The sequence below is a fragment of the Thalassophryne amazonica genome, chromosome 9 (genome assembly GCF_902500255.1).
Source record: "Thalassophryne amazonica chromosome 9, fThaAma1.1, whole genome shotgun sequence".
NCBI lineage: Eukaryota > Metazoa > Chordata > Actinopteri > Batrachoidiformes > Batrachoididae > Thalassophryne > Thalassophryne amazonica.
In genome coordinates, this window is record NC_047111.1 from 8,284,087 (window position 1) to 8,311,575 (window position 27,489).

General features: G+C 45.7%; 1 protein-coding gene across 1 annotated transcript in view; it reads left to right on the forward strand.

Moving 5' to 3' along the window:
- Positions 1 to 27,489, forward strand: part of slc23a1 (solute carrier family 23 member 1) — a 417,619-nt gene that overhangs the window by 165,733 nt on the left and 224,397 nt on the right. Inside the window, exon 4 of the mRNA XM_034177547.1 lies at positions 876 to 964. Coding sequence (XP_034033438.1) covers positions 876 to 964 — 89 coding nt within the window. The remainder of the gene's footprint in view (positions 1 to 875; positions 965 to 27,489) is intronic.

Below are 27,489 nucleotides of genomic sequence, written 5' to 3' on the forward strand. Positions count from 1 at the left end.
TAATAAGTAAAATAATCTCCATGAACGATTCGCTTGCACGCGCATGTAACATAAAAAGAAAAAGAAACACCGTTCCTGCTGCTGCTCGCTCCAAAAACTCTGTCATAATTGTGAAATAAAGGACAAAAGAGACATAAGTCCTGCTCACAGGCTGCTACCAGATACAGGACATGTTCACATCTTCAGTCAAACTCCAGACATCTCCACGTCACTACATATTCAGTCCCTCATTGATCATCACGGCGCGAGACATACAGGAGTGGGACTGATTTTGAGTGGGAGCGGGATGGGATTGGGAGTCATCTTTACAGGAGTAGGACGGGATGGGATTTTTTTTCTGGGAGCGGGATGGGACGGGAGTGAAAATCCACTCCCGTGTCATGCTCTAGTCTGCATGCGTGACATACCATTTGCGACCGTGATGTGGCCGTGCTGGGCACGCGTCATATCTGTTTTGCACGCTGCCCTGGTCTGCCGCCAAGTCGCACCAACCCGTCGGTTGCGGATCTCAGCGGATGACAGGGGATATGCGGCGCGTTGGTTGTGTATGTCCTGCGTATGTCTTCAGTACGTGTTCAGGCAGTGATGCGGATCTCATCCGCAGCAGGATTTTTGAGCTGCTCAAAAATCCTGGCTGCGGACATGCGTGCCTCTGCGGACGATCACGGATGTGTTCGGATGGCGGCCGACTCATACAGGAATGTTACACGGTTATTGCAGTTGTTTGGCGGATGTGGGCCACTTTTGTGCGCATTCCATCTGCAAATCCTCCTAAACGCCACTGGGACAGGGCCCTTAAACGTATCACAGAATAACAGAAGGTTTTCAACTGTGTGAATCCTCTGTACTAAATTTACTTTAATGTGTGTTTATAGGCTTCCTCTATTTCAGGCCAGTGCTTTTGCTTTCTTGATTCCTGCTCAGGCCATCCTGAGCCTGGACCGTTGGACTTGTCCAAGTGAGGGTAAGACAAATTTACTTCAATTCCATTCATTTATACAGGACCAAATCACAACATTAGTCATCTCATGATGCTACATTCAAAGAAAGTCTCAGCATGTGGGCATGTCTTTCACCTTATCTGGCTGCTGGGGTCATCAACACTGAAACATCTGCATGCCGGATCATATTCAGAGAAATACACCCTATGTCCAAAATGTTGTAGCTGGCAATGTCTCTACTGGTGACAGTATTCGGGGAAAACCTTCACTGCATTTTTTTGACTGGAGGAAGAAACGTCAAGCAGATCAAAGTCTGTGAGGTGTCCACATGCTTTAGCCATACTCACAAAATACAGCAAAAGCACAACACACATTTAGTTGTGATAAAAATGCTAAAGCAAAAACAACTACACTAAACAAAAATATAATCATAACACTTTTGTTTTTGAGTGAATGAGTGCTTAATGCGTCATCATTACCCCAGGAGGGGAGAGGACCAGAGACTATTAATCAATGCCGACACATCTTTCTGGCAAGGTCCCAAGTCCTCTCTATGTCCATTTTTGTGACCTCTGAGAGCTTCATCCTGACATCATTGGCGCCAATGTGAGTAACTATGTGACTGTATCTCATGTCATGTTCCTTAGTCTGTCTACCCTTCTGCATCATCAGCACCCTAAGATGGGAAGCAATGTCAGGAGCTCTGGCCCCAGGAATACATTTAATGTCAGCCGGAGTCTATAATCTGAATTTGCGGGTGATAGAATCCCCTATCTAAAGCTCGACATTTCAGCCTGGAGATAGGAGTGGCAGTCACTAGGGATGTCCCGATCAGGTTTTTTTGGCCCTGAACCGATTCCGAGTCATCTGATTTTGAGTATCTGCCGATACCGAGCCCCAATCCGATACTTTAAAAAACTGAATGAACAATGAACAAATGCTAAATATATAATAATTTCATTTTAATCACCTTATTTTAATATTTATCACTTAAACAGTGCACTTCTCCTTGAGCTAGCTTGAACAATCAAGTAATAATCTACCAGACTTAAAAAATGTACAAATTTCCATGTTATTTTATTTGTCTAAAAATAAATGTCAAAGGTTCTTTATGTTAAACAAGAAATTATCTAATCTGAAATAACAGGTGGTTTTAATTTATAGATGAAATGGTTCTAAAGAACCATTTATTGATTTAGCTGTTTTAATTCCAAGTGTTCTAAACTTTTTAAAACAGTAATCAGAAATTTTGAGGTAACAAACAACAACAACAAAAAACATTTCCAAAGATTTTTCTTCAGACACGTGGTTTCTGCACTGAACTGTGGTTCAAATCCCCGGCTGACTGGAAAATCACTAAGGGCCCTTGGGCAAGGTCTTTAATCCCCTATTGCTCCCAGTGTGTAGTGAGCACCTTGTATGGCAGCACCATGACATCGGGGTGAATGTGAGGCATAACTGTAAAGGGCTTTGAGCGTCTGATACAGATGGAAATGCGCTTTATAAATGCAGTCCATTTACCATTTGTACAGATCAGTGGTTTCTGCCACTAGTCTTCTGTGTTTTGGCCCGATGCGTCGTTCCTACTGGACAGCTCGAAGCTACGTCACAGCTCAGAGTGTCGAAAGTTCAAAAGTCAACTTGAAAAGTAAAAGAAAAAAAAAACAACTTACATTTGCGTCCTGACAGTCCTCAGTGTACCCCTCTGATGCTTTATGAGTGTTCAACAAGTTCAGAGCAGCGCAGTGAACGTGACGAAAGACGAAAGCTCTTTAAGACGCGCTCCTAAATGATCACAGGACAATTTGTTTTTTTCTTTTTGTTAATCAGATGACAGATCGTCGTCCTGAGGACTTGGTCAGCACCGGGTCCTGCTGCGCACGGAAGGATGACTGAGCAAGAGTTTTGGTGGGAAAGTGTCCATCATCCTCTTGTCATTCCATCGAGGCATCAGGCTGAGTGCGTAAACACACCAACAGCAGTTCTGCGAAAGAAACTTTGCGCACGTAACTCCCCCCACCTCTGTCCGGTTGAACTTATGTTTTTTCTTTTGTTCAATTAAAAAAAAAAAAAGATTGGGTTGAACTTTGACCACATCAGCCTGCCGACAAGCAGCAATGTGCGCTCCCGTTAGAAGCATCACGTCAAAAGGCGAGCTAAAGTGACGCGTCTCACGCCTCTGACGCTTCCGACGTGTGAAAGGCCCATTAATCTGCAGTAATGAGCCTGAAATAGCGCTGATCAAAATAACGAGGATAAAAGCTATATCGGATTCCTGATCGGGATGCAACGTCCGATTTCAATCAAGTCTGAAACCACGTGATCAGGCCCGATTTCTGATCACGTGATCGGATCGGGACATCCCTAGAAGTCACCCGTGGGCTCAAAGAACATCAGGCAAATCATCAGGCAAGTCTAAAGGGAGAAAACTGGTTTACAGTTCGCAGTGGCGAATGTGATCGGTGTACCACAACCTGGCACCAAGCCCTACGTGACTTCATCCACCTAACCACAGTCCAGAAGCCATCCACCACAGCTGGCATTTGTAGGCTGATGCTAATGGGCACGCTAGCCGGCCCAACACTAACCTCATCTGGAATGCCTTTAACATGTAACTCCACTGAGCTAAGAAGCTATTCTAACTTACGGACATGGATCTCTAAGAGAACCACCCTATCTTCCAACATCACACAGGATTTACTTAAAGTGTAAAGTAATGTACTTTGTGCACCAGAAAAAACAATTTTATAGGTTAGCAGCAGAACCTTAAAATCTGATCTCACTGGGACAGGAAGCCAGTGAAGAGATGCCAAACTGGGTGTAATGTGGTCAAACTTTCTGCTTCCTGTCAAGTTCTGTAAATCTAGGTAATACCTCAGTGTTGGCACCCACCATGATAACCAGGTGTAGTGGCTGGATTAAGGCATGCTGGAACATGTTTAAGCTTATGTCTTCTATTTTCTTCTCAAAGTAATCCAGAAAATTTTGTGCTGTAAAAGGAGAGCGACTTACAGGTGGTTGTCCATGAATAAGTGTTGCCACTGTGTCGAACAAGAACTTTGAGTTATGCTTGTTTTTGTTGATCAAATCAGAGTAATAGGTCTGCTTCGTAGCCAGTAGTGCAAGCTTATAGGCTAAGATAGCATCATGCCACGCAAGGTGGAATACCTCTAATTTTGAACTATGCCATTTTTGTTATAGACCTCTAGCCTTATGCTTGAGATCATGCAAGTAATCATTGAACCAAGGCGACTGTGTTTTGGGGGGAGTGGTTTTAACAATGGTGGCGCAATCATGCCGGGTGTAGTTTTGAGTGCTGAGTTTAAACTATCCACAAGACTGTCAGGTGAATGCAGACAGTCATATTTACCTGCAGATAGACAGCCAATATGACAGAAATATTGTTCACAAAACTGTCTAAATCTGTGTTAGTGAGCACTTCTCCTTTGCCGAGATAATCCTTGGTCTTTTATTGTGGCCAGTCTAAGGCACACCTGTGCAATAATCATGCTGTCTAATCAGCATCTTGATATGCCACACCTGTGAGGTGGGATGGACCATCTCAGCAAAGGAGAAGTGCTCACTAACACAGATTTAGACAGACTTGTAAAAGAGAAAAGCAGCTGGTGCAACACAGAAGTAGGTGCTGAAAAATTTATTAAGGTGCTGAAAACATACAAAAAGAGACTAACATTTTGATGTGAAAATCACATCTTCATCAGAGTCCTGAAAAGACCTGGATGGTACAGCCTAAATACTAATAGGAGCCAGGTGTCATAATGATTAAAGGGGGCGTGACCATCCGTCAGTCAAGGCACTCACTCAGTTTGCAATCAGTTCATAACTAGAGACACACTGTCCCAAAAAACAAACAACATGACAAAAACCCAGAATAAAAACAATTATTAATATTAAAGGAAACAAGTAAATTTCAATTCTTCAAACCAAACGGTTCCAAAGTGCCCAAAGTATAAATCCAAAATGCTTCTCTACATAAAAGTTTTTTAATGATGTCACCTCCTGAATGGAACTGTAATTTTCTCAGTTTTCTCAGTCATCAATCAATCAATCAATCAATTTTTTTATATAGCGCCAAATCACAACAAACAGTTGCCCCAAGGCGCTCTATATTGTAAGGCAAGGCCATACAATAATTATGAAAAACCCCAACGGTCAAAACGACCCCCTATGAGCAAGCACTTGGCTACAGTGGGAAGGAAAAACTCCCTTTTAACAGGAAGAAACCTCCAGCAGAACCAGGCTCAGGGAGGGGCAGTCTTCTGCTGAGACTGGTTGGGGCTGAGGGAAAGAACCAGGAAAAAGACATGCTGTGGAGGGGAGCAGAGATCGATCACTAATGATTAAATGCAGAGTGATGCATACGGAGCAAAAAGAGAAAGAAACAGTGCATCATGGGAACCCCCCCACAGTCTACGTCTAAAGCAGCATAACCAAGGGATGGTCCAGGGTCACCTGATCCAGCCCTAACTATAAGCCTTAGCGAAAAGGAAAGTTTTAAGCCTAATCTTAAAAGTAGAGAGGGTATCTGTCTCCCTGATCTGAATTGGGAGCTGGTTCCACAGGAGAGGAGCCTGAAAGCTGAAGGCTCTGCCTCCCATTCTACTCTTACAAACCCTAGGAACTACAAGTAAGCCTGCAGTCTGAGAGCGAAGCGCTCTAATGGGGTAATATGGTACTACGAGGTCCCTAAGATAAGATCAATCAATCAATCAATCAATTTTTTTATATAGCGCCAAATCACAACAAACAGTTGCCCCAAGGCGCTTTATATTGTAAGGCAAGGCCATACAATAATTATGTAAAACCCCAACGGTCAAAACGACCCCCTGTGAGCAAGCACTTGGCTACAGTGGGAAGGAAAAACTCCCTTTTAACAGGAAGAAACCTCCAGCAGAACCAGGCTCAGGGAGGGGCAGTCTTCTGCTGGGACTGGTTGGGGCTGAGGGAGAGAACCAGGAAAAAGACATGCTGTGGAGGGGAGCAGAGATCGATCACTAATGATTAAATGCAGAGTGGTGCATACAGAGCAAAAAGAGAAAGAAACAGTGCATCATGGGAACCCCCCAGCAGTCTACGTCTATAGCAGCATAACTAAGGGATGGTTCAGGGTCACCTGATCCAGCCCTAACTATAAGCTTTAGCAAAAGGAAAGTTTTAAGCCTAATCTTAAAAGTAGAGAGGGTGTCTGTCTCCCTCATCTGAATTGGGAGCTGGTTCCACAGGAGAGGAGCCTGAAAGCTGAAGGCTCTGCCTCCCATTCTACTCTTACAAACCCTAGGAACTACAAGTAAGCCTGCAGTCTGAGAGCGAAGCGCTCTATTGGGGTGATATGGTACTACGAGGTCCCTAAGATAAGATGGGACCTGATTATTCAAAACCTTATAAGTAAGAAGAAGAATTTTAAATTCTATTCTAGAATTAACAGGAAGCCAATGAAGAGAGGCCAATATGGGTGAGATATGCTCTCTCCTTCTAGTCCCCGTCAGTACTCTAGCTGCAGCATTTTGAATTAACTGAAGGCTTTTTAGGGAACTTTTAGGACAACCTGATAATAATGAATTACAATAGTCCAGCCTAGAGGAAATAAATGCATGAATTAGTTTTTCAGCATCACTCTGAGACAAGACCTTTCTGATTTTAGAGATATTGCGTAAATGCAAAAAAGCAGTCCTACATATTTGTTTAATATGCGCTTTGAATGACATATCCTGATCAAAAATGACTCCAAGATTTCTCACAGTATTACTAGAGGTCAGGGTAATGCCATCCAGAGTAAGGATCTGGTTAGACACCATGTTTCTAAGATTTGTGGGGCCAAGTACAATAACTTCAGTTTTATCTGAGTTTAAAAGCAGGAAATTAGAGGTCATCCATGTCTTTATGTCTGTAAGACAATCCTGCAGTTTAGCTAATTGGTGTGTGTCCTCTGGCTTCATGGATAGATAAAGCTGGGTATCATCTGCGTAACAATGAAAATTTAAGCAATACCGTCTAATAATACTGCCTAAGGGAAGCATGTATAAAGTGAATAAAATTGGTCCTAGCACAGAACCTTGTGGAACTCCATAATTAACTTTAGTCTGTGAAGAAGATTCCCCATTTACATGAACAAATTGTAATCTATTAGACAAATATGATTCAAACCACCGCAGCGCAGTGCCTTTAATACCTATGGCATGCTCTAATCTCTGTAATAAAATTTTATGGTCAACAGTATCAAAAGCAGCACTGAGGTCCAACAGAACAAGCACAGAGACGAGTCCACTGTCCGAGGCCATAAGAAGATCATTTGTAACCTTCACTAATGCTGTTTCTGTACTATGATGAATTCTAAAACCTGACTGAAACTCTTCAAATAGACCATTCCTCTGCAGATGATCAGTTAGCTGTTTTACAACTACCCTTTCAAGAATTTTTGAGAGAAAAGGAAGGTTGGAGATTGGCCTATAATTAGCTAAGATAGCTGGGTCAAGTGATGGCTTTTTAAGTAATGGTTTAATTACTGCCACCTTAAAAGCCTGTGGTACATAGCCAACTAACAAAGATAGATTGATCATATTTAAGATCGAAGCATTAAATAATGGTAGGGCTTCCTTGAGCAGCCTGGTAGGAATGGGGTCTAATAAACATGTTGATGGTTTGGATGAAGTAACTAATGAAAATAACTCAGACAGAACAATCGGAGAGAAAGAGTCTAACCAAATACCGGCATCACTGAAAGCAGCCAAAGATAACGATCAGTCTTTGGGATGGTTATGAGTAATTTTTTCTCTAATAGTTAAAATTTTGTTAGCAAAGAAAGTCATGAAGTCATTACTAGTTAAAGTTAATGGAATACTCAGCTCAATAGAGCTCTGACTCTTTGTCAGCCTGGCTACAGTGCTGAAAAGAAACCTGGGGTTGTTCTTATTTTCTTCAATTAGTGATGAGTAGAAAGATGTCCTAGCTTTACGGAGGGCTTTTTTATAGAGCAACAGACTCTTTTTCCAGGCTAAGTGAAGATCTTCTAAATTAGTGAGACGCCATTTCCTCTCCAACTTACGGGTTATCTGCTTTAAGCTGCGAGTTTGTGAGTTATACCACGGAGTCAGGCACTTCTGATTTAAAGCTCTCTTTTTCAGAGGAGCTACAGCATCCAAAGTTGTCTTCAATGAGGATGTAAAACTATTGACGAGATACTCTATCTCCCTTACAGAGTTTAGGTAGCTACTCTGCTCTGTGTTGGTATATGACATTAGAGAACATAAAGAAGGAATCATATCCTTAAACCTAGTTACAGCGCTTTCTGAAAGACTTCTAGTGTAATGAAACTTATTCCCCACTGCAGGGTAGTCCATCAGGGTAAATGTAAATGTTATTAAAAAATGATCAGACAGAAGGGAGTTTTCAGGGAATACTGTTAAGTCTTCTATTTCCATACCATAAGTCAGAACAAGATCTAAGATATGATTAAAGTGGTGGGTGGACTCATTTACTTTTTGAGCAAAGCCAATAGAGTCTAATAATAGATTAAATGCAGTGTTGAGGCTGTCATTCTCAGCATCTGTGTGGATGTTAAAATCGCCCACTATAATTATCTTATCTGAGCTAAGCACTAAGTCAGACAAACGGTCTGAAAATTCACAGAGAAACTCACAGTAACGACCAGGTTGTTGGGAAGGTGTCGTAACACGGACCCACAACAGGGGGCGCAAATGAACAGACAATGAGTAAGCCAAAAGGTAACAATTTAATGTTGTGATATAACACAACGAAACGTGTCTTAATTGTCACAGTCAATAAACACCAGGTGACGTGTGGGCAGGCTCGAAGATAGAAGACGCCCGACGAGAGAGAAGCCGCGTCCCACACGGCCTCCACCACCAACGGCCTGAAGAACACCGGAGCCGCCAAGTCCCGAGTCCCCAGGTGGCCTCTGTCTTCGGCTGTCAACCCTGGTACTGCTGGCAGAAAACAGAAAGATGATGTGTGAGTGTGAGTCCGCACACTCAGTAATTAACAGTCCAAACACAGTTGGGAGGAAGCACCTCCACCTCCAACCTAGGAACACACTAGCAGCTCCTGTAACCACTTATCTGGATGGAGTGAGAGGCGAAGACGTCGCTTCTCTCACTGACCGCCAACCCAGTTGAAAGGGCACCACAGGACAACGGCTGCAAACAGATCAGACGTAAGTCACAGTTTAAATTCAGCAGAGAAATTACCATAGTACTGGTAGTCGATTTCTCGGCGGGGAGGTGGAGTTGCAGTCCGGCTTATATGGTGGTGTAGATGAGTGACAGCTGGAGTAATGAGTGACAGCTGTCACTTCCTCTGGGTCTGGCGCCCTCTCGTGCTTGGAGCCCGCACTCCAAGCAGGGCGCCCTCTGGTGGTAGTGGGCCAGCAGTACCTCCTCTTCAGCGGCCCACACAACAGGACCCCCCCCTCAACGGGCGCCTCCTGTCGCCCGACCAGGCTTGTCCGGGTGTCGTCTGTAGAAATCGGCCAGGAGGGCCGGGTCCAGGATGAAGCTCCTCTTCACCCAGGAGCGTTCTTCAGGTCCATACCCCTCCCAGTCCACCAGATATTGGAACCCCCGGCCCTTACGACGGACGTCCAGGAGCCTGCGGACCGTCCAAGCAGGCTCCCCGTCGATGAGCCGGGCAGGAGGCGGCGGAGGTCCAGGTGCACAGAGGGGCGAGGAGTGGTGTGGCTTAATACGGGACACGTGGAAGACAGGGTGGATCCGCAGTGAAGCTGGGAGCCGGAGCTTCACTGCGGCCGGGTTGATGATCTTGAGGATGGGGAATGGTCCGATGTACCTGTCCTTTACTTTGGGTGAGTCCACACAGAGGGGGATGTCCTTTGTCGACAGCCACACCTCCTGCCCGGGCTGGTACGTGGGGGCTGGGGAACGTCGGCGGTCCGCATGGGTCTTGGCCCTCGTCCGGGCCTTTAACAGGGCAGAGCGGGCGGTCCGCCACACCCGGCGGCACCTCCTGAGGTGGGCCTGGACCGAGGGCACACCGACCTCTCCCTCCACCAGCGGGAACAATGGGGGCTGGAACCCCAAACATGCCTCAAAAGGGGAGAGGCCGGTAGCAGACGAGACTTGGCTGTTATGGGCATACTCGATCCAGGCCAGATGGTGACTCCAGGCCGCCGGGTGCGCGGAGGTGACGCAGCGAAGGGCCTGTTCCAACTCCTGGTTAGCCCGCTCTGCCTGACCGTTGGTCTGGGGGTGGTACCCGGACGAGAGACTCACGGTGGCCCCCAGCTCCTTACAGAAACTCTTCCACACCTGCGAAGAGAACTGGGGACCACGATCTGATACGATGTCCGATGGTTTCCCATGCAGCCGCATGACGTGGTGGACCAGGAGGTCTGCCGTCTCCTGGGCTGTCGGGAGCTTCGGGAGGGCCACGAAGTGGGCCGCCTTGGAGAACCGGTCCACTATCGTGAGAATAACGGTGTTGCCCTGGGACGGCGGGAGGCCCGTGATGAAGTCCAGGCCGATGTGAGACCAGGGGCGATGAGGCACTGGCAGGGGTTGGAGGAGTCCCGTCGTCCTCCGATGGTCTGCCTTGCCCCTGGCGCAGATGGTACAGGCCTGGACGTAGTCCCGGACGTCGGTTTCCAGGGACGCCCACCAGAAGCGCTGCTGGACTACTGCCACGGTCCTACGCACTCCGGGATGACAGGAGAGCTTGGACCCGTGACAGAAGTCCAATACGGCAGCTCTTGCCTCTGGTGGGACGTACAGTCTGTTCTTGGGGCCAGTTCCCGGGTCTGGGCTCCTTGTCAGGGCCTCCCGGACGGTCTTCTCCACGTCCCAGGTGAGGGAGGCCACGACAGTGGACTCGGGGATGATGGTCTCGGTGGGGTTCGACAGCCCCGCTTTGGCTTCTTCTTCGTGCACCCGGGACAATGCATCTGGTTTTTGGTTCTTGGTCCCGGGGCGATACGTGATCTGGAAGTCAAAGCGCCCGAAGAACAGAGACCAGCGGGCTTGCCTGGGGTTCAGCCGCTTGGCGGTCCGGATGTACTCCAGGTTCCGATGGTCCGTGAAAACCGTGAAGGGCAACGATGCCCCCTCTAGCAGGTGTCTCCACTCTTCAAGAGCCTCCTTCACCGCAAGAAGTTCCCGATTGCCGACGTCATAGTTCCGTTCAGCTGGGGTCAACCTGCGGGAATAAAAGGCACAAGGATGGAGGACTTTATCAGCCTCCACGCTCTGGGACAGCACGGCTCCTATCCCTGAGTCAGAGGCGTCCACTTCTACTATGTACTGGCGATCAGGATCAGGCTGCACCAGAACTGGTGCAGTCGAGAACCGACGTTTCAACTCCCGGAACGCGGCTTCGCACCGATCCGACCAGGCGAAGGGGACCTTGGTGGAGGTCAGGGCAGTCAGGGGGCTAACTACCTGACTGTAACCTTTAATAAACCTCCTGTAGAAATTTGCAAAACCTAGGAACTGCTGTAGTTTCCTGTGGCTTATCGGTTGGGGCCAATCTCTCACCGCCGCAACCTTAGCCGGATCAGGGGCGACGGAGTTGGAGGAGATGATGAACCCCAGGAAGGACAAAGAAGTGCGGTGGAACTCGCACTTCTCGCCCTTCACAAACAGCCGGTTCTCCAACAACCGCAGTAGGACCTGACGTACATGCTGGACATGGGTCTCAGGGTCCGGGGAAAAGATGAGTATATCGTCCAGATATACGAAGACGAACCGATGCAGGAAGTCCCGCAAGACGTCATTTACCAAAGCTTGGAACGTCGCGGGGGCGTTAGCGAGGCCGAACGGCATAACCAGGTACTCAAAATGACCTAACGGGGTGTTGAATGCCGTCTTCCATTCGTCTCCCTTCCGGACCCGAACCAGGTGGTACGCGTTTCTAAGATCCAATTTTGTGAAAATTCGGGCTCCATGCAGGGGCGTGAACACTGAATCCAACAGAGGTAACGGGTATCGGTTGCGAACCGTGATCTCGTTCAGCCCTCTGTAATCAATGCATGGACGGAGTCCGCCGTCTTTCTTGCCCACAAAAAAGAAACCAGCACCCATCGGGGAGGTGGAGTTCCGGATCAGCCTGGCAGCTAAGGAGTCCCGGATGTAGGTCTCCATTGATTCGCGTTCCGGACGTGAGAGGTTGTACAACCTACTGGACGGGTACTCAGCGCCCGGGACCAAATCGATGGCACAATCATACGGTCGGTGCGGGGGAAGAGTGAGTGCCAGATCTTTGCTGAAAACGTCAGCAAGATCGTGGTACTCCCTTGGCACCGCCGATAGATTGGGGGGAACTTTGACCTCCTCATTAGCCGTGGTGCCGGGAGGAACCGAGGATCCTAAGCACTCCCGGTGGCAGGTTTCGCTCCACTGCGTCACAACCCCAGACGGCCAATCAATCCGGGGATTGTGCTTCACCATCCATGGAAAGCCCAAAATCACTCGGGAGGTAGAAGGTGTTACATGGAACACTATCTCCTCCCTGTGATTCCCAGACACAACCAAAGTCACTGGTTGTGTCTGATGTGTGATTAATGGAAGCAGGGTGCCATCTAGTGCTCGCACCTGCAATGGTGCCAGCAGAGCCACCAGAGGGAGCCCTACTTCCTTTACCCATCTGCTGTCCAGCAGATTCCCTTCAGACCCTGTGTCTATCAGTGCTGGGGCATGAAGGGTTAAATCCCCACAAAGGATTGTTACTGGGATTCGTGCTGATTTGCGGGGTTTTCCCGCGTGCGTGTTATGACCCACCCTTAGCCCAGTTTCTAAGGACGGGCGTTGTAGATTGACCATTTTAGGGCAGTCCTTCTGCATGTGCTCGCAAGAGCCGCAGACAAAACACTCCCCGCGGGCCAGCCTCCTTTGTCTGATTTTTGATCTTAATTTGGCCCTGCTCGTGTCCCTAGCCTCCTCAGCAGGGGGAGCCGTAGCCACACGGAGCTCTCTGGCAGTGAAGCGTGGGGACGACGTCACCTTGTCGGAACCGGAAGGGGGAGGGACGGCTCGTGCCCGGTCACGCCTCCCGGCCTGCTCCCGACGATGCTCATTCAAACGGTTGTCTAAACGTATAACTAAATCGATCAGCCCGTCGAATTCCCGCGGTTCATCCTTGGCCAGTAGGTGCTCCTTAAGGACCGGGGACAGTCCATTTACAAAGGCGGCGCGGAGCGCAACGTTATTCCAGCCGGACCTCGCTGCCGCGATGCGGAAGTCGACTGCATACTCGGCTGCGCTACGGCGCCCCTGTCTCATCGACAGCAGCACGTTCGAAGCGGTCTCGCCTCTGTTGGGATGATCAAACACTTGTTTGAACTCCCGTGCAAACCCAGTATAAGACGTTAGGAGCCGTGAATTCTGCTCCCAAAGCGCCGTAGCCCATGCGCGTGCCTTTCCTCGAAGCAAATTAATAACATAAGCCACCCGGCTAGCGTCTGATGCGTACATGATGGGGCGCTGTGAAAAGACGAGCGAACACTGCATGAGGAAGTCCGCGCACGTCTCGACACAGCCCCCGTACGGTTCCGGAGGGCTTATGTATGCTTCAGGGGACGGTGGGGGGGTTCGTTGAACGACCAGTGGAACGTCTGATACGGGCCCAGGACCAGCCAGAGGAGTGGCTGCAGCGGCGCCCTGATCGCGCGCTTCCACCCTGGCGGTGAGAGCCTCCACCCTCCGATTAAGGAGGACACTCTGCTCGGTCACTAATTCTAACCGGGCCTTGAAGGCGGTTAAGATCTGCTGCAGCTCACTCAACCCACCTCCCGCTGACGCCTGCGCTCCTGGCTCTTCCATTGGCCGTTCAAGCTGGAGTTGACGCCCCTCGGAGTCCATGACGATTGGCCGAGAAATCCTGTTGGGAAGGTGTCGTAACACGGACCCACAACAGGGGGCGCAAATGAACGGACAATGAGTAAGCCAAAAGGTAACAATTTAATGTTGTGATATAACACAACGAAACGTGTCTTAATTTTCACAGTCAATAAACACCAGGTGACGTGTGGGCAGGCTCGAAGATAGAAGACGCCCGACGAGAGAGAAGCCGCGTCCCACACAGCCTCCACCACCAACGGCCTGAAGAACACCGGAGCCGCCAAGTCCCGAGTCCCCAGGTGGCCTCTGTCTTCGGCTGTCGACCCTGGTACTGCTGGCAGAAAACAGAAAGATGATGTGTGAGTGTGAGTCCGCACACTCAGTAATTAACAGTCCAAACACAGTTGGGAGGAAGCACCTCCACCTCCAACCTAGGAACACACTAGCAGCTCCTGTAACCACTTATCTGGATGGAGTGAGAGGCGAAGACGTCGCTTCTCTCACTGACCGCCAACCCAGTTGAAAGGGCACCACAGGACAACGGCTGCAAACAGATCAGACGTAAGTCACAGTTTAAATTCAGCAGAGAAATTACCTTAGTACTGGTAGTCGATTTCTCGGCGGGGAGGTGGAGTTGCAGTCCGGCTTATATGGTGGTGTAGATGAGTGACAGCTGGAGTAATGAGTGACAGCTGTCACTTCCTCTGGGTCTGGCGCCCTCTCGTGCTTGGAGCCCGCACTCCAAGCAGGGCGCCCTCTGGTGGTAGTGGGCCAGCAGTACCTCCTCTTCAGCGGCCCACACAACACAGGTGGACGATCTGACGAATGGGAGGCAGAGCCTTCAGCTTTCAGGCTCCTCTCCTGTGGAACCAGCTCCCAATTCAGATCAGGGAGACAGATACCCTCTCTACTTTTAAGATTAGGCTTAAAACTTTCCTTTTCGCTAAGGCTTATAGTTAGGGCTGGATCGGGTGACCCTGGACCATCCCTTGGTTATGTTGCTTTAGACGTAGACTGTGTTTCATAATTATTGTATGGCCTTGCCTTGCAATGTGGAGCGCCTTGGGGCAACTGTTTGTTGTGATTTGGCGCTATACAAGAAAAAAGTTGATTGAGTTGATTGATTGATAATAACAAATAAAACTGGTTTTTGGGACTTCCAATTTGGATGGACAAGACTAAGAGACAAGCTTTCAAATGAATTAAAGCTCTGTCTAGGTTTTTGATTAATTAATAAGCTGGAATGGCAGATTGCTGCTAATCCTCCGCCCCGGCCCGTGCTACGAGCATTCTGACAGTTAGTGTGACTCGGGGGTGTTGACTCATTTAAACTAACATATTCATCCTGCTGTAACCAGGTTTCTGTTAGGCAGAATAAATCAATACGTTGATCAATTATTATATCATTTACCAACAGGGACTTAGAAGAGAGAGACCTAATGTTTAATAGACCACATTTAACTGTTTTAGTCTGTGGTGCAATTGAAGGTGGTATATTATTTTTTCTTTTTGAATTTTTATGCTTAAATAGATTTTTGCTGGTTATTGGTGGTCTGGGAGCAGGCACCGTCTCTACGGGGATGGGGTAATGAGGGGATGGCAGGGGGAGAGAAGCTGCAGAGAGGTGTATAAGACCACAGCTCTGCCTCCTGGTCCCAACGCTGGACAGTCACAGTTTGGAGGATCCAAGAAAATTGGCCAGATTTCTAGAAATGAGAGCTGCTCCATCCAAAGTGGGATGGATGCCGTCTCTCCTAACAAGACCAGGTTTTCCCCAGAAGCTTTGCCAATTATCAATGAAGCCCACCTCATTTTTTGGACACCACTCAGACAGCCAGCAATTCAAGGAGAACATGCGGCTAAACATGTCACTCCCGGTCTGATTGGGGAGGGGCCCAGAGAAAACAACAGAGTCCGACATTGTTTTTGCAAAGTTACACACCGATTTAATGTTAATTTTAGTGACCTCCGATTGGCGTAACCGAGTGTCATTACTGCCGACGTGAATTACAATCTTACCAAATTTACGCTTAGCCTTAGCCAGCAATTTCAAATGTCCTTCGATGTCGCCTGCTCTGGCCCCCGGAAGACAATTGACAATGGTTGCTGGTGTCGCTAACTTCACATTTCTCAAAACAGAGTCGCCAATAACCAGAGTTTGATCCTTGGCGAGTGTATCGTCGAGTGGGGAAAAACGGTTAGAGATGTGAACGGGTTGACGGTGTACACGGGGCTTCTGTTTAGGGCTATGCTTCCTCCTCACAGTCACCCAGTCAGCCTGCTTTCCCGACTGCCCGGGATCTGCCAGGGGGGAACTAATGGCGGCTAAGCTACCTTGGTCCGCACCGACTACAGGGGCCTGGCTAGCTGTAGAATTTTCCACGGTGCGGAGCCGAGTCTCCAATTCGCCCAGCCTGGCCTCCAAAGCTACGAATAAGCTGTACTTATTACAAGTACCGTTACTGCTAAAGGAGGCTGAGGAATAACTAAACATTTCACACTCAGAGCAGAAAAGTACGGGAGAGACAGGAGAAGCCGCCATGCTAAATCGGCTAAGAGCTAGTAGCTACGCAACCTAGCGGATTCCTAAAAACACGCAAAGTGAATAATGTGTAAATAATTTAGAGGTGATTCAGCAGAAGGAGTGCCTTAATTAAGGCACCAAACAGGCCATGAAGCAGCACAGGTAACGCACGACAACAGCGAACGCACGACAACGGTGCTAAAATAAAATAAAAATCGACTAAACACGCTGTGGAGCAGCACAGGTAACGCACGACAACAGTGCTAAAAAAAATAAAAACGAAAGCGTTAGCAAGCTAGTTAGCTTGCCAACGCTGATGAAAGTTAGCTGATAAAAGTGCTCCGTCGCGATGTTTCGACCGTTAGAGGTCTTCCTTAGGCGTTGGAGCACAGTAAAAAAGTAAAAAAAAGTAAAAAGGTAAAAAGTAAAAAAGTCTTGAAAAAGACTATTAGTTCAAAGTCCAAAGCAGCAGGTAGCAGTCTCTGTGTAAACAGTCCCAACAGAGAGCCAAAATTCTGATGCAACCAAGTGAACATACACCAGTCATGGCTCCTCAGCATCTTTCAAATTCTGGGGAGCCATGACCGGCCTGTTTATAATGCCTTGCCATGGCATAAGTTAGGTTCTGAGTACGGATTGCTGTTTTATGTTCAGCTATCCGTAATTTAAGTCGGCGTTTTGTTTGGCTAATATATGCCAATCCACAAGGGCATTTTAGGAGGTATAGTACATGTGTAGTGTTACAATTGATAAATGAAGAAATAGAATATTGCTTACCAGTACGGGGATGAGAGAAAAACTTAGCATTAGTGGAATTAGAACAATGTGCACAATTACCGGATCTAAAGAAACCTTTCGGTAGGCTGGAAGGCCAAGTAGTCGAGACAGGAATATTCATATCTCAATAAACAAGTCGATCACGAGTATTATGGGCACGCCTAAATTTCAATTTGGCCGGTTCAGCACACATTTCTTTAAGTGTCGGATCACTCTTAAGAATGTGCCAGTGTTTGTAAATTATGTTTTTTGCTCTTCCCGCCAATGGTGTATAGCAGGTAAAAAAAACACAAAAAAACAATTTAGATCTTGTAGAAGATTTGGATTTCTTCTTAAGTAAAGAGGCACGATCAGTATTTAGAGCTCTATCCCATGCTTTACCATTATCAATTTTATCATAGCTACGTTGTTCAAACCGATGTGTTAAAAGAGCTGCTTTTGACATAAAATCAGTAATAGTACTGCAGCTTCTTCTAACTTGCAAAAACTGACCCACTGGTATGTTACGAACAAAATGAGGCAGATGATTACTGTCTGCTCTCAATAAAGTGTTTCTACTAAGAGGTTTACTGTAAATAGTCGATTGCAAAAAATTATTACCATCCTTATAAATAGTAAGATCTAAGAAGTCAATGGAATGAAGATTATAATTCATAGTGAAAGAAAGATAATCTGTAGTGGAATTGACATAATTCAGAAATTGATGTAATTCATCAAATGTGCCCCTCCAGATTAAGAGGACATCATCAATATAGCTACGCCATCATAATATTTTTGAGTGAAAATGGTTATTTTCAATACTAAAGACGTGTTTCTCTTCCCAAACCCCATCACTAAACAAGTGTATGATGGAGCAAAAGCACTCCCCATAGCAGTCCCCTGTAGTCATAAGTAATATTTACCAGAATATTTAAAAAATTATTGGATAGAACAATCTCAATGAATTTAATAAGAAAATCTGAAGGTGGCAACACATCAGTAGGATGTTTAGCAAGATAGAAGGAAATGGCTCCTAAGCCTACGTGGTGAGGTATACATGTATACAAGCTTTGTACCTCCAAAGACACAAGGAAATCATCACTTGCACAATTCCAATTATTAAGTTTAGAACATCAGTAATGTCCTCAAGATACAAAGGTAAATTATGAACAAATTTTCCCAGAAAAAAGTCAACAAATTGTGAGACGGGCTCAGTAAGACTCCCTATTCCAGAAACAATAGGCTGTAATGGAGGCTCATCCAATTGTTTATGAATTTTGGGTAAATCATAAAATACAGGACAATGAGGATATTCATTTAAAAGAAAAACCTTCCCTTTTTCTGTAATCCAACCTTTCTTATAAGATGAGTTAATAAATTCATGAATCATACTATTGATAATAGAAGTGGGATCAGAAGATAAAGGATGATAGTGTTTTACATTATTTAGCAGTTTCAAAATACCACGTTCATAATTCTCCCCCTTCCCCATGACAACAACAGCACCCCCCTTGTCGGCAGGTCCCGTCTGGATTCCAAAGATCGCAATACATCCAATTCACTCTTTGTCATACTTTTATCTTTAGATGGGCATAAAACACCTAATTTAGCAAAATCCCACTCAACTAACTGGCTAAAAGTCACTATAATAGGGTTTAAATTTGAAGAAGGCAAAAATTCAATTTCTATTTAAAAACGGTAAATTCTCTTGAAGACTCACTAATATTAGAGTCTGGATCATCACTTTTATTACTAGACAAATTATTAGACTTAGAGAAAAAATGTTTCAAATGAAGCTGTCTGAAAAATTTAAAAGAATCAACTTTAAGAGAAAAAGAATCAAGGTGTTAGAAGGAGCAAAGGAGAGTCCTTTCTGAAGAATCGCTGTCTCAGTAGCTGTGAGGACAGAATCAGAGATGTTAATCACAGTCTCCTCGAGTGGGTCCGCAGGGACCAACGAGTGGGCGGTGGGGGTTCTCTTCTTCTTCCCCCTCAAGCCCCGCCACAGCTTACTGTTGGATGAGTGTGACCTTGATCCAAAAAAGAAGAGGAACTCCTGGATTGGGAAAAGCCACAACCTCGGGACAAAACTTCACCAGAGAAATGTCTCTTACTCGCCATAGAAAAAGGCATGACCTTGTGCATCTTGAGGAGGGGCGGACGATTGTTCTTAAAAAAAACTTCCTCTTTTTACCATGCCAGTCATAAACTGATCCATCTACATAGTCTTTAGTGTCCTGTTCATATTTCCTTATCTTATATGCCTGTAGATCTTTCACAAAGGACGACAAAGTCATGGAGTTTTCTCTATAACCTCAGCAAACGCATCAGCATTAACTTTGCTCTTCATTTCTTTTTCCATCCGCAACAGATCCTTTTTCAATTTCTCTTGTTCAGACTTAATCTTCTAAATTATCAAAAGCATAAGATCAAGAGAGCATTTGTTTAAAATTTGCTCCCATTTCAGCATGAAGACTTTAGTTTTATTGATGCGCAAACCGCGCGAAATGCGCTTAGCTCTCCCATATTCCAGTCTGGTTTTTGTCCCTCCCACAGCACTGAGACAGCTCTCATCAGAGTCACCAATGACCTTTTGATGACCTCTGACTCTGGCTCCACTTCCCTCCTCATCCTTCTCGACTTCTCTGCTGCATTTGATACTGTTGATCACCATATTCTCTTCCATCTTCAACACGACATTGGTATCTCTGGCACTGCCCTTCAGTGGTTTCATTCATATCTCATGGGAAGGACCAAGTTCATAGCCCTGGGGGATGCTAAATCCCGTGCCCACACTGTTGTCTGTGGGGTCCCCCAGGGCTCTGTGTTCGGTCCAACCCTCTTCACCATCTACATGCTCCCCCGCTTTCGTGTCGTCGGCAGGCAAGAATTACAATTCCATTGCTATGCTGACGACACACAACTTTACCTCAAGGCCCCCCCCCTCCACCTCTGTCACTCAACTGAACTCCTGCCTGGAGGAGATAAAGGTGTGGATGAGTGAAAACTTTTTACAGATGAACAGCTCCAAAACAGAAGCTGTCCACATTGGTACTTCTCTTTTCTCTGCCACAACTTTTCCTTCTTTCCTTCCGTGACCAATTTGGGGGTCCAGTTTGACCCCCATCTTAGCTTTGATAATCATATCAATCATATATGCAAAACCTAATTTTTTCACCTCTGTAATATCGCCAAACTCCAGACATTTCTCTTCTGCCCTGCTGCAGAGAAGATCGTTCATCCATTTGTCTCCTCCAGGTTGGACTATTGTAACGCACTACTCGTCGGGATCCCGAGCAAGAGCCTACAAAGGCTCCAATACGTCTAAAATAGTGCTGCCCAAGTCCTGATGAGAGTGCGTAAATATGAGCACATCACCCCCATCCTTCGCACTCTGCACTGGCTCCCCATTCGCCTTCGTATTGAATTCAGAATCCTCCTTCACACCCATCACTGTCTGTATGGTGTAGCCCCCACCTACCTTACCGAACTCCTCAATCCACATACATCATCTAGAACCCGGTCAGGCCAGCTGCACCGCCTGCACCCACCCAAGACTCGGCTCAAGACCATGGGCAACAGGGCCTTCGAGGCTGCTGCTCCCCATCTGTGGAATGCCCTCCCTGACCACCTCAGGGCTCCACAGTCGGTGGATGCTTTTAAAAAGGGGCTAAAAACTTTCCTTTTTCAAAAGGCCTTCCCTGGCTGACTCTTTTGACTCATTCTTTTATTCAATTTTATTGCCATTTTGTTTTATTACCTTTCTGTTTACTTTCATCACTTTTTTAAATGTTTCTGTATTGTTTATTTTTTTTAACGTTGTTTGTACTGTGCACTTTGAGATTTACTTAAAATGTAAAGTGCGTTATAAATAAAATCTATTATTATATTCCAACAGAGTTATAGAATGTCACAAAAATCTGGATTCTGATTTCTTCAGATCTTCTAATTCTTTAGTCAAGGACAGTATATTAGACTCTGAAGACTTAAACATATCCTTAAATAAGGAGTGCGGCAAAACAATATCAGCACCTTGCTCATCAGTAAAAGATAAAGTTTGTGAACATGCAGTAGTACTTGCATTAATCGATTCAAAAGTTGACATCTTGATTTCTTCTTACAGCGTGCAGCAGGAACAAAAGAGACCCACCCAGAGGAGGTGACATCATTAAAAAACCTTTATGTAGAGAAGCATTTTGGATTTATACTTTGGGCACTTTGGAACCGTTTGGTTTGAATGAAGAATAGAAATTTACTTGTTTTCTTTAATATTAATAATTGTTTTTAATCTGGGTTTTTGTCATGTTGTTTGTTTTTTGGGACAGTGTGTCTCTAATTATGAACTGAGTACAAATTGAGTGAGTGCCTTGACTGACGGATGGTCACGCCCCCTTTAAGCATTATGACACCTGGCTCCTATTAGTATTTAGGCTGTACCAGGTCTTTTCAGGACTCTTCAGGACTGTGATTTTCACATCGAAATGTTGGGCTCTTTTTGTATGTTTTCAGCACCTTAATAATAAATTTTTCAGCACCTATGAGGTCTGTTAGAAAAGTATCGGACCTTTTTATTTTTTGCAATAACCTTATGGATTTGAATCACGTGTGATTGCATCAGCCAAGCTTGAACCTTCGTGCGCATGCGTGAGTTTTTTCACGCCTGTCGGTTGCGTCATTCGCCTGTGAGCACGCTTTGAGTGAGCACTGGTCCTCCCCCCTCATCGGATTTTCATTGTGAGGAAAATGTCTGAACGGCTGGAGCTTTGCTGCATCAAATTTTTCCAGAAACTGTGAGAGACAGCCAGATGGAAACCATTCAGAAAATTCAGATGGCTTTCGGTGAAGATCTTATGGGCATCACAGAGATAAGGAGCATTACAACCGGATTAAAGATGGCCCACAGCGGCTGAGGGCGCGCCGCGCTTCGACCGGCCATCAACAGGCTGAAATGAAAGGATCATTTTCAAAGTGAAGGCTGTGTTGATCCGGGACGTCGTCTGGCCAGAGAAATGACAGAAAAGGTGGACATAGCACTTTTCCGGCACATTCCACTGTTAAAGGAGATTTTGTCATGAAAACAGGAGCAGAGGAATTCGCCACGGAGCCGCTAATGGTGTGGAACGAAAGCACCTCCGTGTTGGTCTCACAGCACATGTTGTGACATGCTCAGCTCTTCGACAATTTCTCGGATACTCACTCGACTGAAAAGCCACCCAAAGCCATCTGAATCTTCCGAAAGGTGGAAGCGCTGGGCATGTCCTGTGAGACTTCCAATACGGAGGTGCTTTTTGTTCTGCACCATTAGCGGCTCCGTCCTGACGCACGAATTCCGCCGCACGTCTTTCATTACACAATCTCCTGTAACAGTGTAATGTGCCGAAAAAGTGTTGTGTCCACCTCTCTTGCTATTTCTCTGGTAGTCACATGATGTCCCGGATCAACACAGCCTTCACTTTGGAAATGATCTGGTCGTTTCAGCCTGTCGATCGCCGCTCGGAGCGTGGCGCGCCCTCAGCTGCTGTGGGCCGTCTTTAATCCAGTTGTAATGCTCCTTAATCTCTGTGATGCCCATTGAATCTTCACTGAAAGCCATCTGAATTTTCCGAATAGTTTCCACCTGGCTGTCTCTCCCAGTTTCTGAAAAAAGTTTGATGCAGCAAAGCGGCAGTCGCTCAGCCATTTTCCTGACAATGAAAATCCGCCGAGGGGCTGGACCACTCCTCCCACAAAGCGTGCTCACAGGCGAATGACACAACCGACAGGTGTGAAAAAACTCACGCATGCGCACAAAGGTTCAAGCTTGGCTGATGCAATCACACGTGATTCAAATCCATATGGTTTTTGCAAAAAATAAAAAGGTCCGATATTTTCTAACAGACCTCGTACTTCTGTGTTGCACCAGTTGCTTTTCTCTTTTACAAGTTAGTCCTATCTGGTTACACCAGATTTTTAGTGCTGTACAGAAGCGCAGAGAACTCTCCTTTTTTGTTCAACAGATTTAGACAGATTTGTGAACAATATTTGAAAGATATGGGCCTTTTGTGTATATAGAAAATGTTTTAGATCTTTGAGTTCAGCTCATGAAAAGTGGGAGCAAAAATAAAAGTGTTGCATTTATATATTTTTTTTCAGTGTACAGTAGGGTGGTCCTCTACGGGATGCCAAAAGTAAAATGTTACTTTCTTAAGGTGCTTCCTGACAAAATCTTGATGAGATGTTTTATGCAAAATTTTATTTCGATACAACTATTCTAACCACTGCCACATTGCAGTGGTTGAGCATATTAGGGCAAACCAGCAATAGTAGTGTACCTGTTCACAAATGAAATACAAATTGAAACAACAATCCTTTCTCCTTTAACTGACCATACAGGAGAGATAAGAAAGTACTACATGTCACTGTCCACCTATCTGGTGAAAACAAACAGTCACAGGGCCTTTGTTTCTGATTTTCCTCACCTCCGGGAACTGACATCGATGCCACTCAACAACTTGCAGCAGGTGGTGCTGTTCATCCTTGGTTAGGATCTGATTGTAATTCTGCATAAGTGCAGCTCCTCACTCAGCGAATCAGACTGATATGCTTTGCTAACACACCCAGGAATTTGTCTTAGATAAGACTGAATGCTTCTCTACGGATGATGGGTCCAGTAGAAGCAAGTGAGGGGTTCAATATAACTTAAGTTCTTAAAGCTTAAAGCCTTTGATTGCCACAGCAGATTTACATGATGGTTTGACACAAGCTTTACACTGGATCCCCTTCTTAATGCAACTCCACATTAGGGCCCCTTCACACATAGTACGAATAAGTACAGTTCAGGGCAACTCATGGCGAAACAGCTCGTATGAGCGAACCACAAGGGCAGGCATGCATGATGCCACTGCAACGGTTCGTGCACACGGGAACACAGTGTGAGCAGCTGCGCGATGTGTAACCATATCGCACAGCTGCAGTGAAAGTAAAAAAATAAAAAATACATGCCATCCATGGAATTTGAAATTGCACTTTCCAAAAGCTCTGATTGCCAGTCAGAAACGTTCCACATCTTTCACAGAAACATCTCCTGTGAAAGATGTGGAAAAATGCTTGATATCAAGAAGGACATGGACGTATTTAAAAAAATAAAGCCACATGAAATGACATGAATGAGAAGCAGTGCGCTTTTATAATGTCCACATCTGCTGGCTGCGTGTCCATCCATCCCCATGTGCGTGTCCTGCCCGACACGCGTGTCTTGTGGACAGCGCGCTGCAGAACAGACACCGCGTCATGTGGAACAGAGCTCAACTGGGTGACGTGATATTCAGATTGCTCGTTGCGTGTTATGATCTGACAGTCCGTGTCACCTGGAGCAGCCTGTCAGTGTGCGTGGCGTGCGCTCGCTGAAGCCCATTGCCACAGCGATATATGTTTTTATGTATGTCCATGTGATGACAGCAAGCAGACACACATGCATCACAGTGGACAGTTGTTAGCTCATGTCTAAACACAGTACGTGTTCTCACAGTGACGTCCAGAACCACAGATCTCTGCAGCCGTTCCTGTCAGCAGCCACACCCCCTGTCAGTTCAGCGCACACACCAAAGTCACACTCATGGGGCACTTAGACAAATTTCAGATCCAGCCCAACAGTGATCGTCTGCTGACTGTTGTCGTGTTAACAGTGCAAATGGCCACACATTTTCTAAGTGCCATGCTAGTGGTGTTAGATGTCTGTATGTGTCACCTGGAATTTGGCCAACACCTGCTGTGAGAGGGTACGAATGGGCTCACACAGCCACACTCTGTCTTTCAGTCACTGGTGTGTGTAAATAGCTGTAGCAACAGGTGTACGAGGCATTAGACACAGTTACGATTTTACACGTATTGCATACGATTCCTGCTTCATGCGCACTTCATGTGCAATTCAACCAACTTTCTCTTTTGTAAGCAATTGCACTAGGCCACCATGATTATGCAACAGAATGATTCAATGCAACAAAGTACAAGTTATTTTTAAGTTTGAGGGAACAAAAGGTAGTTTTATCTCAATGGGCAGACTATTCCACAAAAAAGGCAAAGTATAAGAAAGGGGCTATTGCCTGCTGATGTTTTCTTTACCTTTAGAACTCACAGTAACCCTGCATCACAAGAATGCAGAACACAGGTCGGATTAATTAGACCTGCCAGCAGGGTTGGGAGGGTTACTTTAAAAATGTATTCCGATACAGTTACACCATAATATTAAAGTAATGTAATTTGATTACTTTCAATTACTTCTGGATTACTCCAATATCAAATATGCTAATACAGACAAAAGAAACTAAAGATAGTCTTGACTGTTGGGAAAGTGTAAATACCTGGACCCACAACAGGGGGCGCAAATGAACGGACAATGGAATAGGTCAAATAACACACTTTACTGTTGTGAATACGCACAACAAGGACAACAGATCACAATAAAGGGACAAAGTCAAATTAACACAGGTGTCGTGTGGGCAGGCTCGAAGATAGGAGACACCTCTCCAAAGTAGAACCGGAACCACACGGTTTCCTCCGCCACCAGACCCCGAGAATACTGGAGCCGCCAAGTCCCGAACTCCCAGGTGGCCACTGCCTCCGCGTGTCGGACCTGGTACTGCTGGCGAGGAATAAAGAACAGTTAAAAGAGGGCGCGTTCGCACCCAGGAATCCGAACGACAGGTAAGCTACCTCCACCTCTCGTTGGGAAGTTCTCTCAGAGTAATGCACAAGTTACAAAGATCACTGTTAATTAGCTAGCAGAGTACGTTACCTTCTCGGTAGAAACGATATCTCGGCAAAGAGGTGGAGACGTCGTCCTGCTGATGTACTCCTGCCGATCAGATGATTGGTAACAGCTGTTGCGGGTGATGCGTGACAGCTGTCACCCTGGCTGCTCCTGTGAGGCGGCTGCGCCCTCTGGTGCCTGGAGCCCGCACTCCAGACAGGGTGCCCTCTGGTGGTGGGCCAGCAGTACCTCCTCTTCTGGCGGCCCACACAACACTTGACTACATTGTACAGTTTATTAAGCAAAAATAAAGCTGTTTCTTTTACATGGCATGCTCTGTTTTACTTCACACTATGAATTAAGAGCACCCACAATATTGTTTTAAACACACCCAGTGTTCACCTGCTAAATTTTCATCAAAAAATGCCAAACAAATGAAGGATAATGAAAACTCAGGTGGTGTGCGGATGAATTTGTAATTAAAAGTGGCTTGCAGAACAATATACAAAACAAAACAAAAAAGTCTACTACTTCTTCAGTAAATTCGCACCATGTTTAACATGTCAGTCCACTTGTTAAAGTTTCAAAATAAGAACAAAAGCATAATGAAAACCATTAAGTAAATCCTGTCAGTAAGGAGGTGTGATCGCCATTTTAATTCAGGGCAAGTTAGTGATTTGCGTGCATAGAAGTTCAAGAAACAGGTGGAATATGCCGGAAAGCTGCACATGTTGGCAAAGCCACAAACGGAGGAACAAGGGAGACAATATTTCCTTCTATAAGTAAGTGGTTTTGGTTCTTCTTGTCACTTTGTTCGTGATATTTGGATGATAAACAGCTGTATGTTTCCTGCTGTACCTGTGTTGCCCGATGACACGGACCATTAACTCTTCACTTATGTCTAGTTGATATTTTATGAATTTATAATATAATTTAATATAATAATAATTTATTTTATGAATTTTCCACTGCTACACCAAAGTCTAGTTAAAATACTTGTCGTTAGTGATTAAAATTGTTCGACAAGACTGGGGATTTTTTTTAATTTGCACCTTAAAATAATGAGATTATAATGACCTGCGCTGTGCCGCTCAGAGTCACACCCACACATAGAGATGTGTATCCACACCACTGACTTCATGAATGAAACTCGGTCAATAAAGGATAGTTGTGTAAAAATATAATATATATACATATATAAATGTATTGTAATGGTTTTTAGGAGCCACGCTGCGTTTAACAGCAGCAGCTCAGCAGCTTGAACAGCGCAGGTCCGTGTAACTGTCAACACTAATATTTGGGAATGTGTGTGTCAGAGTAAGTTTAATACTTTCATGACATAATTTAATGCAATTTAATTTTACTGGCTCAATATCCAGGTCAAAACGGAATTTTTTAACACGTATTTTGCGATAATTTTTCTGAGTGTGTCCAGTCGCGGATCTCCATTGAAAATGCATTAACATTTGGGTACTTCATCAATATTTTGCCTGGTTAGGAGACGTCATGTCGCTGTTCATGAAGGGATGTTTTCGTTTCAAAGAAAAAAAAATATTATATGCAGATAACAGGGTTCTAGTGAGGATTAAATTTTAGCGTTAGTGGTAATGTCGAGGGAGCGAAGCGACCGGGGGGGGGTGTGCGGAAGGGGGGCAAGCTTTTGAAAATTCAAGCTAAAAATTGGCCATTCTAGGGGTACCCAAAGGGGAAAAGCCA